We start from the raw sequence: 15496 nt of genomic DNA on the forward strand, positions 1-15496 counted from the left end.
GGCAGCATCTGAGTGATGGTGATTTCATGGCCTTGGCCGCTGAGAGAGCCCCACCAGCCCTGCTCCTTCTTCGCACTGCTTTGCTTCCAGTGCTTACCTCCTGACTGGTCTCTGGGTCTCACCCGCTTCCCTCCCGTTCCACTTCTGCCTGAAGCCCCCGAAGCTCCCAAGGATGACCGAACGGCCCGGCCCAGCTTGTGGCCCCCAGCCTGTGACCACAGAGATCGCTCTAGAAAGCAGATCAAACCACGTCACACTCGTGACATCCAGGCGGGAGGCCCTCCCCGTGACATCCAGGCGCGAGGCCCGTCTGCTTCAGCACGTCACAGCCACAGCCACAGCCACAGCCACAGCCACAGCCACAGTCACAGCCACAGCCACAGCCACAGCCACAGCCACAGCCACAGCCAGGGCCAGCGCCCGCCTCACCCCACACCTGACCGCTTCCCGGCCCTCGGCCCCTGGCCCGCACGCTCCCGCCTGTGCCTCGCTGCCCCTCTCCTGGCTCTGAGGCTCCCGACGCGACCCCAAGGTGGACTGAGAGAAACTGCGAGCCTCCGGAAAGACCAGCGTGCTCAGACTGTAGGCTCAATTCATTTGCCAGCACGACACCTTTATGACAGTATAAACCATGGTGTGCTCAAACTTCGGCTTTTACAGCCATTTTCCTACTCGCCCGTTTTATGCTGTTGTTTTCTTGCACCTGAGCTACGCAACCTCTCAGTTCTCTGCCGGTTTATGGGTCATAAAATAAAGATTTCATTATACAAACAGAAAACGGGGCTCCGAAGGAAAAGAGGTGCTTTAAGATGCTACAGAATTACTACTCGATAGTTGTTGTTATAATTAAAAAATAAAGTGTAAAAATAAATAAATAAATAGTGTAAATATATTGCCATTTACTAAATATTTCCAGTGTATCTGGGAAACTCCAGATAGAAAGCTGTGTGTGTGTGTGTGTGAACACATGTGTGTATGCAAGCACACATGCGAGAGCATACATGTATGTCTGAGCACACGTGCATGTGTGCAGGCACACGTGTGTGAGCACATGCAAACACATGTGTGTGGGGTAAGGTGCATGTGGTGGTGGGTGTGTGAGGTGTGTGGGTGTGTGAGGTGCACTTAACGGGGTTTCTGAACTTGGAGGGGACAGAAAAGAAACTTTGTCTCTTTATAGCTTTTCATCTTTCCATCCGGGCCAATTCACTGTCTCCTCCCCTGTGTTCATCTGAACCACTATTACACTAGTAATCTCTGCACTTCCTTTCCAAAAGCACCTCACCTGACTCTCCCCTTACACTGAGCTCCTGAGGCAGGGAGGGCGTGGGGAGGGGCGGTGGGTTCTGTAAGCCCAGGTCCAGGACACAGATTTGGTTCGAAGATTAACTGAAAGGTAACATTCTCCTTTTTCTCATGCTAAGGGAGGGTGCTCCAAATGAGGGCCATGTAGGTAGTGGAGCCAAGCAGCCTGTGTGGGGACAGACAGCAGGGAGTGGTGGAGACGATGGCGAGCTGGGAACACACGCTCCCCTACAGAGGTTGCGGCCACTCAGCTCCAGCCAATGCCACCTGAGGGATGCCGAGCCACCGCTGCCAGACTTCCTGCTTTCTCCAGAGATGCCAGATTTTAATGTAAAAACTGACCAACTTAAAAAATGGTCGTTCAAATCTTTAAAAACACGACACAGGCCAGAACCACACATGGCCCGAGGGCCATGAGTTGTGGTTCTAGTCTCATGCTCCCCTTGGTGCTATCCAAGCCCAGCGCTGGGGGTGCAGGCTCACTCCTGCCACTCACTCCCCTCAGGCTAAGGAGCCACCAGAGGCCCCGTACCCTGAGTTGGGGGGCGGGGGCGGGCCTCACCTCTCCCGAATGAATTCCGACATTTCCTTCTGCATCTGCTTGCCCTTCAGTTGTTTCTGAAGCAGCAATTCAAACCCAGCCACGTTGCCATTGCCCTGGGGGTCCTTCTTATCAGCCTAGAAAGGAAGCAGAAGCAGGAGCTTCAGTGATGGCGGGGCCAGAGGGTGGAGCACAGCGCAGACAGACCCAGAAGGGGACCAGGACACCTGGGAACCCTGCCCGCAGCCTGAGAGGGAGGACAGGGGCGGCCTTGGCTGCCTGACCCGTGCGTGTCTCCTGGTGCCCCGCTCCCACGGGCCTCTGACACGTAAGCCCCCCCCCCCCGCCCCTCAACCTCCCAACCTGGAAGGCAGAGGAAGGGCAGGTGGCCGAGAGCACGGGCTCTGATCCCCAAGGGCCCATCCCTTCCAACCAGGGGCTGCCAGGGTGGGGGGCCCTTGGGGGAGTCCTGGCATCCTGACTCTAAGCTGCGACGTCTGTGACTTGGGGTCCTCTGTGCCTAACCCTACCCCATCCCATCTCCTGTCAGCTTCTTGCACTGGCCGGGCAGCGCCATCTTCCAATGCACCTTCACTGAGGGTCAAAGAGGCCTCTGAAAAGAGCTGGATTGGAGGAGGCCAGAATGGAATAGGGGGGGCGCCCGGGCCGGATCAGCCGGGGGATCTCAGGAGCAAGTCTCCACGCACTCCAGCCTGAGCTGCTTCGCCTGGGATCGACCACACGTGGAAATGGCCGAGCACAGTGCTCAGCAGAGACTACGTACTCAGCGAATAGCAGCTACTACGAGCTCCTTTTAAATAAAAGTCAGGACGCAGAAAAGATGGCAAGTCAATGAAATGGAAACTTAGTACCCAATTCATTTTGCAAGCCATTCTCTTAAAGTTTCAAAATTAGACGGTTTAGCTGTGTTTGGCCTGCACTTCCTCAAGGACGCCTGTGCCTCCCTCTCTTGCCGCCCCCCCCCCCCCGCCCCCCGCCCAACTCCTGGCTGGTGTCCGCAGCATGGGCTTCCCTGGGGGAAATTCATCGGGCACCTGCCCTCACAGCTCTCGGAGCTGCCCAGGTCCTGGGTGTGCCTTCCCCATCCCAGCCTTTACCATCAGGAACCAGCGTCAAATGCTTTGGTATTTAATGGAAGGAGTTAAAAGTATAGCCTGTGACCTCACAGAGGTGCGGGGTCAGCTCAGCCACTGCGTGACCCGGTCAGGGCTTCTCCAGCCTGGTGCGTCCTCAGGCCCCGCCCCTTGAAATGGGAACAGGTTGCACCTCTAAGACCCCAGAATGGACACTTTAGGAGAGGGGAATTGAAAGGGGTGGTGATGCCCAGCTGGCATGGCTCAGTGGTTGAGGTGAGTGTCAACCTATGAACCACGAGGTCACGGTTGATTCCCGGTCAGGGCACATGCCTGGGTTGTGGACTCGATCCCCAGTGTAGGGCGTGCAGGAGGCAGCCGATTGATATTCTCTCTCATCATTGATGTTTCTATCTCTCTTTCCCTCTCCCTTCCTCTCTGAAATCAGTAAAAATACTATATAATGAAAGGGTAGTATGCAAATGGTCCCCTCGACCAGGAGTTCGTCTGGATTTCTACCAGGGGGCGGGGCCAGCTGGGGGAAGAGAGGGAGTACCCGGCTGTCAGCCAGGAGCCGCTAGGGACCCTACCAGTGCACGAATTTCATGCACTGGGCCTCTAGTATAAAAGAAAATAAAATGCCCAAGACTTCTACCAGTTTCTGAGGAGCTGGGCTGTGCATTTGTCAAGAGATGTTGACTTGTGGAAAAACACACATAATATGAAGGTTACCATCTTGACCATTTTTAAGTGTGTAGTTCAGTGGCATTAAGAATTCACATTGTTGTACAACCATCATCTCCAGAACTTTTATTTGTCTTGGGAAATGGACACTTTGTCCCCACTGAACAAACTGCAAAGGCCCTGGAACCCCAGAATCTGGAGCTCTCTACACATCCTTGAGCCCAACCTCCTGACTTCGACGGAAACAGGGAAGCCCCGGGGTGAGGCACCTGTCCCAGGTCGCCCACAAGTGACAGAGCAGGTCTGGAGCCCAGATTCCTTCGCTGAAGTGGACTCTAGTCTCCTGCCTTTACCCAGCAGCAGAGAAAGGGACCGCCCAGCTTACCTGCTTTCTGCCCGGGTTTCCGTGTTGCCACGAATGAAAACCCTATCAATTCTCTGAGACTTATGGAACATTCTGGACTCCAGAGGGTCTTAAGTCTCCCACCAGTCCTTTAGGTTTCAACAGGAGAGGCCCCTCTGCTTTGAGCTCAAGGCCCTTCATGCCCCGCCCCAGGGGTTCACTCTTGGTCCTTGGGGCCACAGTGTGGGGGAAACCGAGGCACCACTTACCCAGAAATAGTCACAATAGCTCCACTCAGTTGGTTTCAGCAGCTGCTGCTCCGGCATCGTGTCCGGGTGAGGGAACGTCACACAGTTGATCTGCAGGCACAGGACAGGGAGAAACGAGGGCTGAGGCCTGGGAGGCTGGGAGGGCTCTGCTCCGGGACACAGCGCTGCAGAGGCGCCGGGCGGGTCAGCGTGAGAGAACGCACACGGGGATCTCGAGATGCTCCAGGGCCAACATGTCAAATGGGGGCACCAGTACTCACACCCACCCTAGAGGGCTGCCCTTGGTACAAACCCTCTGGAGGGCGGACTGACAGCGTCTATCAAAACTGCCAACATCAAAGCCTTCGGCCCAGCGAGTACACTCGAAGAGTCTATCCTACGGGTGCGTAGGATACACCCATACATACAATGTGCCTCCCCCCAGCACCCTCTGTAACAGCAAAGGCTGGACACAGGTCCTCTGTCCACCAGCAGCGGGTGGGTAAGCAAAGCAGAGACAGGCGGGCATCCAGGGGAGTGGCTTCTAAGCAGGGGGTGTCAGGACAGACTGAGTGGGGGGGAGGGAGCAGGTGCAGGATATGACTGTAGGCCGCCATTTGTGTTAAAGGGGGGCATATACACCTTTGGTTATTTACCTATGGAATACTTCTGTGGCCGATAACACCGTTTGCTCCCGGGGAAAGGAATTCTGTGGCCGGAGGTCAGGGGTGAAGGGTTACCCTGTGAATTCGATCTCATATAATGTATTCTGCGAACAGAGAGGCTGCGGTGCTCACCCAGGAGCCTGCTGGAGAGCGCAGTGCAGATGCTGGGATGGGCTCAGACCCTGGCTGAGCTGGCTCCGCAGCCCTGCTCTCCCTGCCTGGCGGAGTGGCTTTCTACTGCTCCTGCTGATGTCGCGTCCAGCCGGGTCCCCTCCATGGAGCCCGGTCCCTCCCATGGAGCCCGGTGCCTCCCATGGAGCCGGCTAATTTGTGTTCCTTGTGGGAGCCACAGAGTCCTACCAGGCCTGAGCCCCGTCCTGTCCGTCTTTAACCCCTCCCTGTGCCACAGCTGCTGAAGTGGAGCCGCATGCGGTCAAGGTAAGAACAGTGCAGAAAAGCCCCAGGCTTCGAACAGAGGCACAAACTCCGAGGCCAGGCAGCTCACACAACAAGGGAGGTGCCCTGTGTCAGGAGCTGCAGCTCAGGGCGGGGCGGGAAAGACCAGCCTCTGCTTCAGGAAGGGGTGGGGTCTACGGAGCTCCATCTGAGCCCAAGGGGTGGACTGCTCTCACCCCCACCAACTGTTATCAAGACAGAGTGAGGAGCCCATCCTTGTCAGGTCATGTGACGACCGAGGAGCTTCAAATCGGGAATTTGATGTGAAGTGTCTCAGTTTTGAAATGTTGGCCAGTGAATCCAAGGCTAAGAGTAATGATGTCAACAATAATGTAGGCAAGCCAGCCCCTCTGCCCACTGGGTCAGGCCCGTGGGCCCCCAGCCATGGCCTGTTCCAGGGTCGGGAGGGCAGCTGGAAGTAAATCCACCCCCCACCCCCCACCCTGCTGGCTGTCGGGGGCCAGGCCTTGCTTGTGGTCCTGCAAGGAGAGTGTGGGAGAGTCCAGCCAAGAGAAGGAGCCCCTCCCCCAGAAATGGGGCTGAAGTCTGGGCGCGATTCCCACCCTGAAGGAAGCACGACAGGCAGGAGGATCAGGGGCACGCATGGCCCCAACATCCCTGGAGACGAGCGGCACTGAATCCCACCAAGGCCAACGTGGAGGCCGAGGCACCCCCCGGGGCGGGGCGTTTCCTTCCAATGCTGCTCCCACGGGGACCCCAGGTGCCAGTGATTGAGGTGAGCGTCGACCTATGAACCAGGAGGTGCCAGCGGCCTGTGGGGCCTGCTTGGGGGAGGGCCGGCCTCTCCATGCCCAGGAGCGGGCAGCAGTCCCCAGGCCCCCTTTTCGGGCTTCTACCCCAAGGTGTGCTCATGGCTCTGGCGACCCCTGTGGCAGGCTCTCTCTCGCAGCAGCCATGGAAACGAGGGATGGATTCTGAAGTTTCCCACAGTCCTCATTTCACGTGTTTCAACAAAGCACGGTGATCACAGTCCATCTTTATTTTACTCAATAATGCTGTCCGTGAAAATGTCACCCAGATTTAATGATACGTTAGCTGACATTGGATTGAGGATTAGGAATCATGGAGCTAGGAGGCTGAAGGCACTGGGGTAGGACCAGCGTCTTCTCTAGTGCTGGGTGGGGATCTGGAAGGCAAGGGGTCGGCCTGTGGCCCTGGAGCAACCACTGAAGGAGAGTTAGCTGAGTTGGGGGGAGGGAAGGGGAGGTCAGGGAGGGTAAGGCCTCCTCCCTCGGTGGCTTCTGCCACTCTGTGGGGACACTGGTCCTGGGATGGACTGGCTGGGGCCCCAGGGTAGCTGTTCTTGCCTCTGTCAACTCCCAGCTCTCCCAGGGGGGTTTCTCCGCATCCTCAGAGCCCTGCGGCCCCTGGTGGGCGTCTCCGGAACTGCACCGGCTGTCCTCCAGGAGGCAGTGGTGATGAATGCCTCCTGCAATTCCCGGGAGCCCTCACCCAGGCGCCCTGCCAAGAGCTTCGCAGGGATTCTCACTTCATCTTCCCCGCAGCCCCACGGGCTGGGTGACACTGGCCTCGTTTGATGTGAGGAAGCGGAGGATCGCCCAGGTACGTATTTGAATGCAGAGGATGACAACAGAGCTCGCCCCTCAACCACCGTGCGTGGACCCCTGCGTGGACGGTACGCGGAGGGTGCACACGGCTAGACCCTCCCAGTACCCTGTACGTGTGCATTTGTAATCACACTTCTCGTGACTGTTCATTTCCCGTCTCTTCCTGCTCTCTCCTGCGTGCCTGGCCCAGTCGGGCACCTGGCGGGGCTCAGTGCTTCCGGTGTGATGACTGGAGGCTGGAAACAGCAGGTAGAGTCTCTGCCCTCAGGCTTTTACAGCCTCGTGAGGAAGGATACAAGGAATAAGTAACTGCAGTACTTGGGAGGAATCTACCACTGGGTGAGCATGGGGCGCTGGGGCTGCGTGAAGGGGAGGGATCTCGGAGGGAGTGATATTCGGTAATACAAGTGGGTTCAAGGCCGGGCGGGGGAGGTGAAGAGTGTGGCAGGGAGGGAAAGGGCCCAGGGTCTGAGGGTGCACTGCACGGCCGGCCGGGGAACGTGCTGCTCTGTGGCCGGGATCACAGTCAGGGAGCAGACAGCACTGAAGCCAGAGGGGACCTGTGGCATGGGGGGCATGGGGGCATCTGGCCGGGGACTCTCAGGGTGAGCCATCCGCTGCAGCAGGGAGGACACACAGGAGGGAGCCTGCAGCCGACCTCAGCCACCGGGGAGGCCCCGCAATGACCAGGGGGCGTGACGGTGGCTCGGAGCAGCGCAGTCAAGTGGAGAAGCAGAAAAATGCGGGACAGACTTCGCAGACAGACTGCACACTACCATGAAGTTAGCTCAGCGACTGTCCACCTGGGGGCTGTCCCCTCCCCTGCCCCGGGACACCTGGCGACCTGGAGACACTTTTGGTGGTCACACCTGGGGGGGGGGTGCTGCTGGCACCTGGTGGGGAGAGGCCAGGGACGCTGGTAAACACCCTACAATACACAGGGCGACTCTGCACCCTGCCAGCCCACCTCCGGCCTGAGGTGAACGGCAGCCAGCAGACCCAGGTCAAGTCGGGGGCTCTGCCAGTCCCCCCACCCTCAGTTTCCCCAGCAATCATTCCCCAGGGTTGAGTGTTTACCTAAAACCCTGGGGGTGTTGGTTATAACCCAAACCTTCCAGCCAGGCCCTCGAGAGATGAACTGTAGTCTAAGGTCCCACAGAGGGACCCTGCATTTTAACACGCATCTCGGCGGCCTCAGGTGCCCACCTCACTTGGCAGCCTGGCTCCAGAGAAGCTGGAAGCGCTGAGTTAGGTGGGCGGGAAGCGGGAGGGGAGGCCCTGGCAGAGATGGACAAGGTGTGCTGGCCAAGAGGTCCCCCCCCCCCGCCCCGCCCTGCCAGGGCCCGAGGCCCGGCTCCAAGCAGCACCACAGGGAATGGGGCCCATCTGCTGGCCTGGGCACCGTCACCGAAGGCCCGTCAGGCAACGCGGGGCGGCCCCATTCTGCTTCCCACTCTTCATTTCTCCTTTTCACTTACCTCTTACAATTCCAATCCCCCCCCCCCATCCTTCTCCCTCTCTTGCCCATTTCTGGAAACTTTTGGGAGTTCCCGCTTTGCTCCAGCACTCTAGGCATTTTGTGGCAATTTGAAGATTTGCCCTTGAAGTCTGCCATGCCCTGCCCTGCCCCATCAGCTCCAGCAACAAGGAAGCTGCTGCTGACCGGTCCATTTGGGCTGAGCCACCCTGCCCGCCCAGAAGGCAATGTCCACTGTGTGTGTAGGGGGGGTGGGGGGGTTGGGGAGAGGTAACAGCACAGGTCTGGAATCCTAATGGCTCCCAGCTGTGTGGCCTTGGGCGGGGTGTGGCCCTGTTCCCCAGTTTCCTCATCTGTAAACAGGGTGGTGAGACTATGACTGTGCACGGAGCACTCACCATGTGCCAGGCCCGTTTTAAGTGCTTTCCGCACGCGGACTCAGTCCTCACACCGTCCCTGTGGCACGATACCCACCACCTCCCACTGCAGAGATGTGGACACAGACACAAAGACACAGGGGCCCTGCCCCAGGCCGCTGCACAGCAGGCAGGCCTGCACCGCGCACTCTGGCTTCAGAGCCCAGGTTCACGATCACCACACGACGCTGGTCCCCGCGCCCCCGCCTCACAGGGCGTGGAGGCGAAGTGAGCCGCTCCGAACACGGCTTATGCATTAGAAACGCACACAAGAGTGTCAGCAATGATTGCCGTTATTGTTTGCCTAACCATTTTCCCTTCCACGCAGGACTGTCAGCCTGCAGGAGCCAGGGCGCGCACCCACTCTCAGCTTCACCGCGGTGGGGGTGGCCCGAATGCTCAGAAGTGCGCGTGACGGAGCCCGAGAGCAAGCCCCCATTCCCAGCTCTGCTGCGCTTGTGTCAAAACGGCACAGCCAGGACCACACTTCTCACATCTCCAAGGCCTTGGCTGTTTGAGCACCTGGGCACCTCACCTGCCCACCTGCAGGGGGCACTGCTGGCCAGCGCCCCCTTTCCCAGGCACAGGGCTGACAAGATGCTGCACGTGGGGCTGGTGGCTGCGGGAAGGGCCCTGGGAGGCGGTGTGGCCACTCCAGGGAGAAACCGCTTGCTTCCTGCCAGGAACTCCCGGGAACTCTATTCTTAGGGATCTTTCTCTTGCTTTTAACTCTGACATCTTCCAGAAGTTACCCGGCACAAACGCAACCCTGCCATGGCTGTAATTTACACGTCACGTCGCTTGCACAGAGCGCGGTCCACCCCCTCACCCTCTCCCGCCCACCCTGCAGAAATGGCTCCTGCCTCCTTCCAGCCTCCATCCTTCTCCTCGCCCCCCCCCCGACCTCAGAGAGAAAAGTGAGGGGTGACATCGACAGAAGGGGGGACCCACGGGGAACTCTGGCTGCATCCAAGCTTTGGAACTTCCCAGTTCCAGGCTGGGCATCACTTCCACGCTCTGTCCACGTTGTCATGGCAACAGCCCATCTGTGGCCGAAAGCCCCAGTTTGCCGCCCAGGCGGTGAGCGCTCGGAGGGAGCCACTTACCGTGATGGTGTTCTCCTTGCTCTGCTTTCTGCCTGGTGACGAGGACCCCAGGTTCTGGAAGGAGAGATAAGAAGCATCGTCAGAGCTGTCCTCCATCCTGGACTCGCTCCCACTCCGGTCCCCTGAAGGCGGTGGGTTGGCGACAAGCGCGTGCTGGGAAGTTCGGGATGTTCAGCCTGCCGCTGACCCTAAGTCACCATCGTCTGGGAGAGGCGGCGGCCGGAGTACCCCTGACCCCACTCTGCTCCTGTCTCCTGTGCCCTAGGCTGGAAGGCTGGAGGGAACCGCTCCAAACCAGGCGGCCTCCTCTTCTCTACGGTTTGGGAGTTAACCCTCAGCTGCCCTCTGCTGGTGAGCGGCTCCGTGTGCGCTTGCTGCCTGCACCTGCAGAATCCACTGGGGAGCAGAGGGTTAAGGCAGGAAGCAGGCTGCAGGCCACCACCTCCTGGCACTGGCACCCAGGATGCCGAGCAACGGCTTCATCTGAACCCGGGGCGGACACATCCAGCCCGATATCCATCCATCCGTGGCACGTGCCTGGGGCCCAGCCACCTCTCTGCCTCTCCAGCCCCGGAGCAGCACGGATCTCAGCTGAAAGCCGTCGGTCCGCCTTCACTCAGACTTTAAATTGCCTGTTGTCTTCCTGCTGCCGGCAACCAAACCACTATCCCGGTGCATCGGGCCCACGGTCCTCAGCAGCCCCCCGGCCGAGGACGGTTCTGGGTCGGAACACGAGGAGGGCTGGCTGAAAACGCCACAAGAGCCTAGGAGCCTACAGGGGAGGTCAGCTCTGGGTCTCGCTGTCGCACTTGCACTCGCAGCAGTGACATCAGGGAGTCGGTAGGGCCTCCAGGCAGGATGGCAGCGTCCACTCCCGTCCCGAGCCACGCCCGGCCTGGCGCAGGCTCGCCCCGAGGCACGCGTGTGGCCTTCGTGGGTGGGAGAGTCCCTAGCCTTTCTCTAGTGGAGCGTAAGGAAGCGGCTGTCAGATTTTACAGATAAAGTCCCAGAAAAGGCCTGGAGGGGCTTCTCCAGCAAGCCCCTGGGACCCGACAGCCCCCCACCCACGGGGCGGGAATGACTTCTGGGGGGACAGTGGGGGGTCAGCCCGCCTCAGGGACGTCTCTGCTAACCCGGCAACACAGGGAGCTGCCAGAGTCCCTGCTCACGGTCTCCTCGGCCCCTTCCTCCCTCCCTCCCAGACCTACTCTGGCTGGTAACTAAAATCAACTAATAAAACCATCCACCAAGACGGTCCAGATGAAAAGGGCCTCACAGATCATCGCTCTCACAGACAAGAAAATGAACTCACTCGCCTTCACATCCTGCCAAGTGATGTGACTTCTCTGGGCCTCAGTTTCCCCATTTGTTACCGACGGCGCTCAGGCTTCGGGTGCATCAGAATCAACTGAGCCCCAGCCGTGTCTCCCAGGGCTCCCGGTCCCGCAGGCTCGGGTGGGCTGGCGCCTCCCTGGGAGGCGCCCGGTCTATGTTCTGCCACTCCATCAGGCGCCCCACTTCCGGCAGCTCCTCCAGCAGCCCTCCCGGGACCTGGGGCCACAGCATGCTGGGGACCAATCAGCTTCTGCCCATGTTTTTAACGCACCCACTCATCCAGCTCACCCACCCTGGACCCTCCCAAGTTATCAGTTCTGCCCCCGGGCACTTGCCAAAATGGGGCCACCCAGGAGGAAGGCATGGCGGGCACCAGGTGCCATTCTCCAAGGAGAGGAGGCAGGTGCAGGGCCCTCTCGAGGGCTCATTCGTGCGAGGCACGGGCCAAGCAAACACAGCTGACCCTTGGCCAACACGGATTTGACCGCACGGGTCCACCTGTACATAGATGTCCTTTTTCAATAAATATACGGTCTGCCCTCCTTATCCCAGGCCTCACATCCTCAGGATCAAGCAGTGTTTCTCATCTGTGACTGGGAATCCACGACACAAATGCAGGCGAGCTGTGTGCACCCGCGGCCATGGCTCTGCGCCACTTTATAGAAGGGACTTGCATATGCGAGGGTTTTTACAGAGAAGAAGGGAGAGGGATAGAGAGTTGGAAACATCGATGAGAGAGATCAATCAGCTGCCTCCTGCATGCCCCCCAGTGGGGATGTGCCCGCAACCAAGGTACATGCCCTTGACCGGAATCGAACCTGGGACCCTTCAGTCCGCAGGTCGACGCTCTATCCACTGAGCCAAACAGGTCCGGCTCTGCGCCACTTTATAGAAGGGACTTGCATATGCGAGGGTTCTGGTAACCACTGGGCTCCTGGAACCAATCCCCCATGGATACCGAGGGGCTGTAGTTAAGTTTGTGGGGAGTCAAAAGTTACATGTGGATTTTCGACTGTGCAGGGACTCAGTGCCCGGACCCTCTCCCACTCCTGCCCCTCACCGCACTGTCCAGGCTGAACTGTCCCTGAGGGAGAAGGCGGGAGGGGTCTCTGGGGCGGGTTCTGCAGTTTGCAGGGTCTCCCTGTCGTCGACACTGGGTGCCCTCACTCCAGCCACCAGGAGGGCAGCAGCGCAGACTCCAGCAGCCCTGCCCACAGCCTACAGTCGGTGTCGGTGCTGAGGGGATGGCGACGATGAGGACGAGGGGCACCCTGGCAGAGGGAGGAAGCTCTGCCACCCGGGCTTGCTTACGAAGCGGACACCAGGCTAAGCCTGTGGCACCAGCAAGTTCGAGGCATCACCTGAGCTTTACAAATGGTGAAACGGAGGCTGGCAGACACCGACGATTTGTCCACAGCCACAAGGCAAGTAAGTAGGGGACATCGGAAGCCAAGCCTGACTAACCCTTCCTCTGCCTCCCGCCATCTCTCCACCTGAGACCGGGTGCCGTAGACCAATTCCAGCATGTCATAATTTCAAGAGTTTCATCAAAAGGTTGATGAGACTTGGGGACTCAACAGGGTTGAGTCACACGTGTAGTCACCATCTGGGAATGGCTAAAGGCATTTCCCCAAACCTGAATAAGAAACTGATTGTGGCTGCCAGACAGTTAAAGGGCATCTTAATCTACATGTTATTGCCTCCTACTGGCCAAACACCTGAACAGCCGTAGGCTAATTCCCCCAAATTGACAATGCTTCTGTACCCTTTGAAGTGTGTTATCTCCACCTTGCCTTAGGACAAATTGTGTTAATAAAAGCAAGGGTCCTAGACAAGGAGGGACGCTTCAGTTCCTTTAGCTGAAGGTCCTCTGACCCCCAATGCCTTTCAAAATTATATCTCGTCTCTGGACTCTTTATTAGTCTCTGGATTTCTATGTCATCTACGTGCAGCCCCTTTTCCAGATTCCTGAACCCTTCTTGATGCTGGAACATAAACCCCGGTAACCGGGACCCTCTTGTTCTCCAGGTGTCTGCAGGGGTCAAAGATCTCCGTCGCCCACAAGCACTGATTTTGGAATCACTGTGTCCAAGGCTCTGTGGAATGAGGCTCACACAGAGGTCACCTCCTCCCATGACTTGGGCCAGGATGGGAGGGCAAGTACTGGCATGTGGGACGGGGTTGGGCGCTCTAAGTGTGGGTGTCAGCACCTTCCCATCTCCGTCCTTAGCTGTGCATCCCAGCCAGTGCTGAGCGGGGTCTCAGGCTCTCTGAGGTGGTATCAGGCTCTACGTTTGCAGCCGATGACTATTGTCCCAATGTCATATACGTATACATAGAAACATGTCGTATACATGCATCATATACACATACACGTAACACACGTGCACACACACACACACACACACACACACACACCCTGCAGCACTCCCCTGAAAGGGCCCAGAAGGAAAGACCCCTCAGTCACAGTGAGAACCCCTACTAGCTAAGGGTTGGTTTCTAAATGCTATTCCCACTAGAGGAACTCAGGCTCCTTGGGAAGTGGCCAATTCCAAAGGCCCGGGCCAGCCGGGAACACCTTATTCCAAAAATGATGTGATATAAATAAAAGGACACGGAGGCCAGCTTCCAGGGGCCCCCACAAGCCAAATTTGGGACAATCTGAACACGAATAGGAAAAATGGCCACAGATGTTTAACTCCAAAAGTGGTGATGGATGAGGGGAGGGCAGCAGTCTTCACAGAAAAATGTATAAAGAATTAGCAAATCACCGTTTGCAAACCCCAACGTCAAAACAGACTCAGGCCTCGCTCACCAAGGATGCCCGATGCACTCAGTGAAGACTGTCAGGGCCCGGGATCCCCACACGCTCTCAGCCGATCACCCTGCAGACGGTAACAAATCACCAAGTAGGAAGGTGCCCCCGTGAAGGAGAAACGTGGCCATTGCCACACTGAGAGCTCACACTCAGCACCCCCACAGGTGTGACCTGGGAGCGTGTGGCTCCAGACATACACCGTGAGAAGCACGCAGCAGGCCCCGGGTGGCATTGTGGCCAAGCGGCCGAGCCCGGGCCGAAGCATAAGAAAACAATTGGACCAAGAATGTAGGTCCTTCTACAAGACAACCGACCTGGACTCCTTCCCAAAAAAGGCAATGTGAGGAAAGACAAAAGAACAAATGTGTAGGAAATATAAGAGAGACTAAAGTGATAATTTAGACAGAACATACTTCCATGCACTGGAATACCATTTGGCTATAAAAAAAAGAACGAAGGGCTGATACATGCTACAACATTAATGGACCGTGAAACGCTATGAGAGAAGCCAGACACAGAAGACCATATGGTATGACTCCATTTATGTGCAATCTCCAGAACAGGCAAACCTGTGGAAACAGGAAGTAGCTTAGTGGTTGCCTAAGGCTTAGGGGGGATTCTTTTTGGGGTGATGAAATATTCTAAAATTCATCATAATGATGATTGTGCAACTTGGTGACTATTGCACACTAAAAACCAGTGCGTTGGACACTTAAAATGGGTGAATTACGTGATATATAAATTATATCTCAATAAAGATGTCTTAGAAAGAGAAACTAAAGAGATAGAGCAACCAATATATCCAGGCGTGAGACCTGAATGGGCCCTGGATGGTGGAGAAAAGCAGGGATAAAAGTCATTTTGAGGACAACGGTGAATTTGAATGTGGATTATATGCATCAGATGATATGATTGAATTAATGTGTCCTTAAGTGTGTTATTGGTGTTGTGGCTATGTCTTCCCCTTTGGACACATTATAAAACGTTTACCGTTAAAACGGTATGTCAGGAATTTGCTTTACAATAATCCCAGTGGGGCCAGGGGGAAGGACTGGGAAAACAAATGAGACAGGATTGGCTGAATAACTGTCGGAGGTAAATGACTGGCCTGCGGCCCTTTATTGGAGTAATCCTTCTGCTTCTATAAACGTTGGCAAATGTCCATAGCAAAGTGCGGTTTTTTTGCTTTTTTGTGCCCTTTGCCTATGATTCTGGAAAGCTTTTCTCCTTCCCTTTTTTAAACCCCTCCCCAGCCTGGTCTCCCAACCTCGCCTGAGCCGCTCTGCTGTCCCTGTGCGGTGAGGACCGACTGATGACAGTGGTTGGTACATTGCAGCTGGGGATGGAAGGGTCATTCATAACTGACTCACAGCCCCCCCTCTGCGTGCGCTCCTTGCCCTGTGAGTAGTCTGGGTCCCA

General features: G+C 57.1%; 1 protein-coding gene across 7 annotated transcripts in view; it reads right to left on the reverse strand.

Annotated features, from left to right (window-relative positions):
- GAS7 (growth arrest specific 7) overlaps positions 1-15496 on the reverse strand; it is a 202546-nt gene that overhangs the window by 21624 nt on the left and 165426 nt on the right. For all 7 annotated transcript variants that reach the window (XM_006099724.3, XM_023763358.1, XM_023763360.1 and 4 more), the window contains 3 exons: positions 9925-9978; positions 4237-4326; positions 1868-1983 (listed from right to left, as the gene is read on the reverse strand). In XM_006099724.3, coding sequence (XP_006099786.1) covers positions 1868-1983; positions 4237-4326; positions 9925-9978 — 260 coding nt within the window. The remainder of the gene's footprint in view (positions 1-1867; positions 1984-4236; positions 4327-9924; positions 9979-15496) is intronic.

The sequence above is a fragment of the Myotis lucifugus genome, unplaced genomic scaffold (genome assembly GCF_000147115.1).
Source record: "Myotis lucifugus unplaced genomic scaffold, Myoluc2.0 scaffold_282, whole genome shotgun sequence".
Taxonomy (NCBI): domain Eukaryota; kingdom Metazoa; phylum Chordata; class Mammalia; order Chiroptera; family Vespertilionidae; genus Myotis; species Myotis lucifugus.